The sequence below is a fragment of the Nicotiana tomentosiformis genome, chromosome 12 (assembly GCF_000390325.3).
Source record: "Nicotiana tomentosiformis chromosome 12, ASM39032v3, whole genome shotgun sequence".
NCBI lineage: Eukaryota > Viridiplantae > Streptophyta > Magnoliopsida > Solanales > Solanaceae > Nicotiana > Nicotiana tomentosiformis.
The window spans coordinates 98,442,295-98,452,151 of record NC_090823.1 but is presented as its reverse complement, the minus strand read 5'-3'; the positions used below and the strand labels follow the sequence as shown (position 1 = coordinate 98,452,151).

Sequence of the window (9,857 nt, the reverse complement as noted above, 5' to 3'; positions counted from 1 at the left end):
CTAAACCCCCGGAGGAAAGTATAACTGAAAACGCAACTTCTGGTAATGATAAAGGGAAAGTTACGGGAGTAGATTTCTCCCATACAGTCCCAAAAGTTTATTACCAAAATCATCCCGCTAGTCCAACCCCTAGCGATATGTATCCTCCTTAGGAAGATGTTCCTGAATTCCTTAAGACAATTAAGTCTGGCGAACCTTATACTCCAAATCCAGAGATCATCAATCGTCTCTGGACCCATCCTGACAATATACCTAAAAGAAAATGGTATGCTGCCACTTATTCTCTTAAACAAAGAGAAGATTTTAGGGACTGTTGGATGTCGGACATGAGAAGAATAAGATGTGAAATCGATTTCTTCAGATGGTTCGAAATATCCGGCAAATTTAAAAGCCAAAAGGATTGTTTACAAGTCCTTATCAATAAATGGTACACTGCTAACAACAAAGTTGTTGAGTCCGTTACTCCTCCTCTAGAAGGAATAAAAATCCCAGTATCCAATACTGTCCGTTACAGACATCGATCGAGTCATCGAACAAAATAATTATACCAGTAAACTCCTCCATGTTGTCTCTAGACAAATAGAAGCCTCCAAAGAAAAATCTGTATTCAGTGGAAAACCCACCCTTTCTCAACCCAGTACTAGTCATAATATTGAGTCCAACCCAGGATTCAAAATTACTGAATTCTCCAAAGATAACTACCCAAAACTCAAAGACACTTTTGAAGTCTCTGGTAACATCCTTGACAAGATCAACAAACAATTAGCCAGTTTTAGTATTTCCAAAGAATTACCCAAAGAAGGAAAAATATCCACTATCCAAGAAAAGGAAGCCCTTCTTCACAAACTCTCCAATGACCGCTTTCATAATTACAAAAGTTATCATAAGCGTACTTCCTTTCCTGATATCCAATATGAAGAAAATCATTTCCTTGCTTCTACTTCTCACGAAGGAAGAAGCATAATCGAATGGAATATAGATGTTTTGGCGGAGCATCAAATATACCATAAACTCCATGAAATGGGAGTTTGCATCACAGCCTACAAAATAAGAGGTTCCTCTGAAAAGGAAGCAGCCTCTATGATTGTAGCTGGATTCACCGGCATGTTGAAACATTGGTGGGATAACTATTTCACCGAAGATGTTAGACAAGCCATATACTCTGCTACGGCCATCGAAACTGTAGATAAAACTGAGGGTACTGCCATGGAAACTACCTCTCAGGTAACTAGAGAAGACGTTTGTGCTACACTTCTCTACCAAATAGCCAAACACTTCATCGGAGAACCAAAACTCTTCCAAGATAGAAGTTTACAAATCCTAAACAACCTATCTTGACCATCTCTAGATGACTTTATCTGGTATAAAAACTAATTCATCAGCAAGGTTATGATTAGACCTGACTGTCATCTAGACTTTTGGAAAGAACGTTTTATCAGCGGTCTTCCCCCCATATTTGCAAGCAAGGTCCGAACCAAAATCCAAGATCATTGTAAAGGTAAAATTCCTTACCATCAAATGACCTATGGTGACCTTGTTAGCATCATCAATGTCGTAGGTCTTGAACTCTACACAGACATCAAGCTCAAAAATCAGCTCAAAAAAGAGCAACATTCCTCCAGAAGAGAACTAGGAAGCTTCTGCCAAGACTTCGGTTATACCAATATTGTCTCCCTCCATTCACTCTTCTAGAAAGAACAAGTCTTATAAATCTTCCAAGAAAACTCATCGTAGCAAAGCTCGAAGAAATTTCGATGATCGTCCTAGAAAGAAATCCAGATTCAGAAGACTTTCAAAGTCTTCTAAAAACAAAGATGTATGTTGGAATTGTGGCACAACCGGCCATAGAGCCAATGAATGCAAATCTGACAAAAAAAGTAGAAAATAAACCTCTTAGAGATTAATGAAGATACCAAAAAGGAACTCTTCTCTATCTTAGAGGAAGATAATACTGATTCTTCTACTTATTACTCATCAGATGAATATAGTGATGAAGAGAATATCAATGTCGCTTATAATTCTGATTCAAGCCAATCTGGCACTGAATGCCACTGTTCAGGAGCCTTTTGTACCTGTGACAACTCTCCAATCTCCATTAAGGTTCTTTCTGATAGCTCCAAAGAAGCTCTTTATGATGTGATACAACACCTCAATGACGATGAATCAAGGAAAAGATATTTGATAGAACTCAAAAATCTTATCCTCTCTCATCAAAATGACAAACCCAAATCAAGATCAATTGTTGAACCATTCAGCATGAAGCAAGTCATGTCTCATTTCGATAAACCTGTTGAACCCTCAATATCTGATCTAAGACATGAAGTCTCAGAACTCAAAGAAGAGATTAAAGATATCAGATCTAGACTTGGAAAAGTCGAACTAGATGTTCTTATAGAGCATGTTCTTAAACAAGCTAGGACTTACGAACATAAGTCCGAAAACAAAGAACCCGAACTTCATCAAAATGAGTATCATTCAGAAGATGATAACCCGATCGATCTTCGTCTTACTCAAGATAAGACTTCATCTTCCCAAACTCTGGGTTTTACGGTTATTACTAGTATTAAAACTCAGAGTTATCATATTCCCATCAAAATAGTTATTAGATAACACTTTGTTATTAATAAAATTGCTTTACTTGACATTGGTGCTGATCGTAACCGTATCATGAAAAGTATTGTTCCTACTCAGTATTTGGAAAAAAGTACTTCTAAACTATACTCCACTACAGGAGAACAACTTCGTATTAACTATAAGCTTTCTAAAGCTCATATCTGTAATAATGGTATTTGTTTAACAACTGATTTTATTATTACTGAGGATATAAATAAAGATATCATCTTAGGAATTCCTTTTATCACTCAGATAAAACCCTTCATTACTGGCTTAGATGGTATCTCTACTCACATATTAGGAAAAGAATTACATTTTCCTTTTGTCAAAACTCTTTCACAAGATGAAAGTAATTTTATTAGAAAAAACACTGTTTTTCGAATTAACAAACTTTCTCAGCATGTCACTTTTTTAAAGGATAAAATAAAAATTAAGAAAATCGAGCAGATTTTAAAAACCACTATGGTGGTTACTAAAATAGCCAATCTTCAAAACATTTTTGAAAAAGAAATATGCTCTGATTTTCCTTACGCTTTTTGGGAAAGAAAAAAGCATTTAGTTGAACTTCCTTACATTGAAGGATTCAATGAACAGGTCATCTCTATCAAAGCAAGACCTATTCAAATAAATCACGAAATGATGAAAACTTGCAAAACTGAGATTTCAAATCTTCTTAAGAATAATATTATTTGCCCCTCTAAATCACCTTGGAGTAGCTCTTCCTTTTACTTCAATAATAATGCAGAGAAAGAAAGAGGAGTACCACGATTAGTTATAAACTATAAGCCTTTAAACACTATCCTTAAATAGATCAGATATCCCATTCCCAACAAAAGGGATCTCTTGAAAAGAACTTACAAAGCTAATGTTTACAGTAAGTTCGATATGAAATCTGGTTTCTGGAAAATTCAAGTAGCCGAGAAATACAAATACAAAACTGCTTTCAACGTTCCCTTCGGCAATACGAATGGAATGTAATGCCATTTGCGATCAAGAACTCCCTTTTTGAGTTCCAGAATATTATGAACTCAATCTTTAATGACTATAGTCATATGTCTATTTTTTATATTGATGATGTTCTTATTTTCTCTGAAAATATAGATTCTCATTTTAAGCATCTCAACACTTTCCTTAAAATTGTTAAGAGAAATGGTCTGGTAGTTAGCGCTAATAAGATTACGCTTTTTCAGACTTCCATTAGATTCTTAGGCCACGACCTATACCAAGGATCTTACAAACCAATTTGTAGAGCCATAGAGTTCTCTTCAAAATTCCCAAATGAGATTACGGATAAAACCCAGCTTCAAAGATTTCTTGGAAGCCTTAACTATGTCGCTGATTTTATCCCAAATATTAGCCAGGTCTGTGAACCTCTGTACAAAAGACTTAGAAAGAATCATGTTCATTGGAGTTCAGAACAAACACAGTCTGTTATTCAAATCAAAGGTTTAGTACATAACCTTCCGTGCTTAGGTATCCCAAACCCCGAAGCATTCATGATTGTTAAAACAGATATTTCCGACATAGGATACGAAGGAATTCTTAAACAAAGGATTACCATAGAATCCCCTGAACAGCTTGTTCGTTTTACATCAGGAATCTGGAATTCCGCCCAGAAAAACTATTCCACTGTTAAGAAAGAAGTTTTGTCTATAGTACTATGTATTACTAAATTTCAAGACGATCTTATAAACAAAGAATTTTTAGTACTATTCCACTGTTAAGAAAGAAGTCTTGTCTATAGTACTATTTTGCTGCTATGTTTTTAACTTTGATTGAATAAAACTCTTGTAAGTTTTTAAGGGCTTTTCTTACTGTATTTAATAAATTTTATAAATTTATTAAAGACAGTAAGAAAAGCCCTTAAATGGGAATGGGGGGTCTTATATAGCAGCGGAATATTAAGAGAATACAGAGGGAGAGGTCTTAGAAAATTGGGTAATTTTTTGATGCCTATTACAATGGGAATGAGGGGTCTTATATAGATTGAATAAAAGATACCTTTAATCTTAGGCATACAAGTGTAAGGTTTGATTTGTCTGACAGGGTTAGGTGGTCGACAATCAAAAGTGGGGAGGTTTATCTTTTCAAAACTAAACAGTAAAAGTAAAATTTTCTTTTTCTAAAGATGACTTCTTAGTCATTATTGGGGTCCATGTACGCCAAAGCTATTCCCTTTGGGTCACACATGTCTCCATTGTTGCTTTCTCCTGTAGAAGCAACGTCTTCAATCAATTGCATGATTTGGCTTTCATCATAGTCTTCAATGTTCTGTAAGGCTTGCTTAAGTTTTTCCTTGAGAGCTGCCTTGGAAGGAGAAGCTTTAGTGAAGCTTTGCTGAATGTTCTTCGGGGCTTTGAGGACTTACTGTTTGGGACTCCAGCCTTTGATTTTGATCTCTTTGGATAGATATTTGATTCTATCGAATTCTGCCTTAGAAAAGTTCCAACTGATAATGAAGGAAATTCTTTTTTGAATAAAATATTTACATATTTTAATGTGTTCTGGTAAAGTAGATATGGCCTCTTTAGCTTGAAAGTCATCAAATCTGTTGAGGAATTGTTGGGAAAGAATTTTTTTGTTTCCTCCGAATAGGTTCCACCATTCGTAGAACCATCTGGGAATTATAGCCTTGGTGACTTCTAGGCTGTATTTAACGAACCAAGTATGTCCTGGCCTATGGTATAGAAAATTAAACCAAGCAGCTTTATAGTCGTGCCAATTGTATGTCTGAGGTCGATGCATCATGGATAGTGCTATTGGTGTGTGAAAGTGATCTGCGAACCACTCAAATGGTGATAATATTTTCTTTATAGTAATTCTAGAGTAATTAATATACACTGGACTTTTATCGTTCAAAGTATGTTCTACTTCTATGGAATCGGTGGCGATGAGGATGGCTTCATAGAACCTTCTTGTCTTGTATGGACTGTCAGTATCCACATAATTAAAGTCTGTAAAACATGGTTTGATAAGGTCTTCTATTCTGAGACCTTCATATTCTTTGTCGAGTGCTAATATGGGTAATACCTGGATGGTAATGTATTCGAACTTTTCTTCTTTAGGAAGATCTTCTTGTGTCTTCTTTGCTGAAGAGTTAACTGCTTCTGCGAAAGTTTCGGGAACTTTCATGGTGTAGATTTCCTTAGTTTGAGTTAGAGGTTGTTCTTTTTTTGAATGGTTTTATAGGTTGGATTAGTTTCTCTGAGGGAACTGGTATGGGTGCTGGTAATTTGGGATATTCAACTAGAGCTGTGTATCGATTCTGAAAAGAAAATTGGGGCCTTTGAGGGGATGTTGTTTTACTGAGAGTTATAGGGAGAGGAACAAATGGTCTAGCCATTTGAGGTTTACTGATCTCTTTTCCTTTGGAAGGAGTGTTAGGTCTGAAGGGCTTCATTTTTTCCCTGTAAAAATTCTCTTGTTAGAAAATCAGGTAAAGAGTTATTTTCTCCTTTAATAAAATCGATTTTAAAATCAAAGCTAGATAGTAGAGCTTGCCATCTAGCGAATATTTATTTTGAAACAAGATTTTTTGCATCCTTTTGAAAAATCTCTTTAGTAGATTTACAATCTACTCTGACTAAAAATTCTTTGTTTTCAAGATCATCTTGAAATTTAGTAATACATAGCACTATAGACAAGACTTCTTTCTTAACAGTGGAATAGTTCTTTTGGGCGGAATTCCAAATTCCTAATGTAAAACGAACAAGCTGTTCGGGGGATTCTATGGTAATCCTTTGTTTAAGAATTCCTCTGTATCCTATGTCGGAAGCATCTGTTTCAACAATCATGAATGCTTCGGGGTTTGGGATACCTAAGCACGGAAGGTTCTGTACTAAACCTTTGATTTGAATAACAGACTGTGTTTGTTCTGAACTCCAAGGAACAGGATTCGTTCTAAGTCTTTTGTACAGAGGTTCACAGACATGTCTAATATTTGGGATAAAATCAGCGACATAGTTAATGCTTCCAAGAAATCTTTGAAGTTGGGTTTTATCCGTAATCTCATTTGGGAATTTCGAAGAGAACTCTATGGCTCTACAAATTGGTTTGTAAGATCCTTGGTATAGGTCGTGACCTAAGAATCTAATGGAAGTCTGAAAAAGCGTAATCTTATTAGCGCTAACTACCAGACCATTTCTCTTAACAATTTTAAGGTAAGTGTTGAGATGCTTAAAATGAGAATCTATATTTTCAGAGAAAATAAGAACATCATCAATATAAAAAATAGACATATGACTATAGTCATTAAAGATTGAGTTTATAATATTCTGGAACTCAGAAGGGGCGTTCTTGAGCCCAAATGCATTACATTCCATTCGTATTGCCGAAGGGAACGTTGAAAGCAGTTTTGTATCTGTATTTCTCAGCTACTTGAATTTGCCAGAAACCAGATTTCATATCGAACTTACTGTAAACATTAGCTTTGTAAGTTCTTTTCAAGAGATCCCTTTTGTTGGGAATGGGATATCTGATCCATTTAAGGATAGTGTTTAAAGGCTTATAGTTTATAACTAATCGTGGTACTCCTCTTTCTTTCTCTGCATTATTATTGAAGTAAAAGGAAGAGCAACTCCAAGGTGATTTAGAGGGGCAAATAATATTATTCTTAAGAAGATTTGAAATCTCAGTTTTGCAAGTTTCCATCATTTCGTGATTCATTTGAATAGGTCTTGCTTTGGTAGAGATGACATGTTCATTGAATCCTTCAATGTAAGGAAGTTCAACTAAATGCTTTTTTCTTTCCCAAAAAGCGTTAGGAAAATCAGAGCATATTTCTTTTTCAAAAAATATTTTGAAGATTGGCTTTTTTAGTAACCACCCCCATGGTTTTTAAAATCTGCTCGATTTTCTTAATTTTTATTCCATCCTTTAAAAAAAGTGACATGCTGAGAAAGTTTGTTCATACGAAAAACAGTGTTTTTTCTAATAAAATTACTTTCATCTTGTGAAAGAGTTTTGACAAAAGGAAAATGTAATTTTTTTCCTAATATGTGAGTAGAGATACCGTCTAAGCCAGTAATGAAGGGTTTTATCTGAGTGATAAAAGAAATTCCTAAGATGATATCTTCATTTATATCCTCAGTAATAATAAAATTATTTGTTAAACAAATACCGTTATTACAGATATGAGCTTTAGAAAGCTTATAGTTAATACAAAGTTGTACTCCTCTAGCGAAGTATAGTTTAGAAGTACATTTTTCCAAATACTGAGTAGGAACAATACCTAAAGCAATTTGTTTAATAACAAAGTGTTTGCTAATAACTATTTTATACTAGTAATAACCGTAAGACCGGGAGTTTGGGAAGATGAATTCTTATCTTGAGTAAGACGAAGATCGATCAGGTTATCATCTTCTGAATGATACTCATTTTCATGAAGTTCGGGTTCTTCATTTTCGGACTTATGTTCGTAAGTCCTAGCTTGTTTAAGAACCTGCTCTGTAAGAACATCTAGTTCGACTTTTCCAAGTCTAGATCTGATATCTTTAATCTCTTCTTTGAGTTCTGAGACTTCATGTCTTAGATCAGATATTGAGGGTTCAGCAGGTTTATCGTAACGAGACATGATTTGCTTCATGCTAAATGGTTCAACAATTAATCTTGATTTGGGTTTGTCATTTTGATGAGAGAGGATAAGATTTTTGAGTTCTATCAAATATCGTTTCGTTGATTCATCGCCATTGATGTGTTTATCACATCGTAAAGAACTTCTTTGGATCTATCACAAAGAACCTTAATGGAGATTGGAGAGTTGTCACAGGTACAAAAAGCTCCTAAACAGTAGAATTCAGTGCCATATTGGCTTGAATCAGAATTATAAGCGACGATGATTTTCTCTTCATCACTATATTCATCTGATGAGTAATAAGGAGAAGAATCAATATTATCTTCCTCTAAGATAGAGAAGAGTTCCTTTTTGGTATCTTCATTAATCTCTAAGAGGTTGATTTTCTTCTTTCTTTTGTCAGATTTGCATTCATTGGCTCTATGGCCGGTTTTGCCACAGTTCCAACATACATCTTTGTTTTTAGAAGACTTTGAAGGTCTTACGAATCTGGATTTATTTCTTGGACGAACATCAAAATTTCTTCGAGCTTTGCTATGATGAGTTTTCTTGGAAGATTTATAAGACTTGTTCTTTCTAGAAGAGTGAGTGGAGGGAGCAACAATATTGGTATAACCGAAGTCTTGGCAGAAGCTTCCTAGTTCTCTTCTGGAGGAATGTTGCTCTTTTTTTAGCTGATTTTTGAGCTTGATGTCTGTGCAGAGTTCAAGTCCTATGACATTGATGATGCTAACAAGGTCACCATAGGTCATTTGATGGTAAGGAATTTTACCTTTACAACGATCTTGGATTTTGGTTCGGACCTTGCTTGCAAATAAGGGGGGAAGACCGCTGATAAAATGTTCTTTCCAAAAGTCTAGATGACAGTCAGGTCTAATCACAACCTTGCTGATGAATTGGTTTTTATACCAGATAAAATCATCTAGAGATGGGCAAGATAGGTTGTTTAGGATTTGTAAACATCTATCTTGGAAGAGTTTTCGTTCTCCGATGAAGTGTTTGGCTATTTAGTAGAGAAGTGTAGCGCAAGCGTCTTCTCTAGTTACCTGAGAGGTAGTTTCCATGGCAGTACCCTTAGTTTTAACTACATTTTCGATGGCTGTAGCAGAGTATATGGCTTGTCTAACATCTTTGGCGAAATAGTTATCCCACCAATGTTTCAACATGCCGGTGAATCCAGCTATAATCATAGAGGCTACTTCCTTATCAGAGGAACCTCTTATTTTGTAGGTTGTGATGCAAACTCCCTTTTCATGGAGTTTATGGTATATTTGATGCTCTGCCAAAGCATCTATATTCCATTCGATTATGCTTCTTCCTTCGTGAGAAGTAGAAGCAAGGAAATGATTTTCTTCATATTGGATATCAGGAAAGGAAGGACGCTTATGATAATTTTTGTAATTATGAAAACGGTCATTGGAGAGTTTGTGAAGAAGGGCTTCCTTTTCTTGGATAGTGGATATTTTTCCTTCTTTGGGTACTTCTTTGGAAATGCTAAAACTAGCTAATTGTTTGTTGATCTTGTGAAGGATGTTACCAGAGACTTCAAAAGTGTCTTTGAGTTTTAGGTACTTATCTTTGGAGAATTCAGTAATTTTAAATCCTGGGTTTGACTCAATATTCTGAGTAGTACTGGGTTGAGAAAGGGTGGGTTTTCCATTGAATAAAGATT

The 9,857-nt window shown here is 35.3% G+C and overlaps 1 protein-coding gene across 1 annotated transcript; it reads right to left on the bottom strand.

Annotated features, from left to right (window-relative positions):
- Positions 1-8,271: 8,271 nt before the first annotated feature.
- On the bottom strand, positions 8,272-8,937 carry LOC138903097 (uncharacterized). The gene has a single exon (XM_070191011.1). It carries the CDS (start codon positions 8,935-8,937, stop codon positions 8,272-8,274), a length of 666 nt encoding a protein of 221 aa, XP_070047112.1.
- Between the last annotated feature and the right edge of the window lie 920 nt (positions 8,938-9,857).

Coding starts and splice junctions, on each gene's coding strand:
- LOC138903097 (XM_070191011.1), bottom strand. CDS start 8,937: ATGACCTATGGTGACCTTGTTAGCATCATCAATGTCATAGGACTTGAA.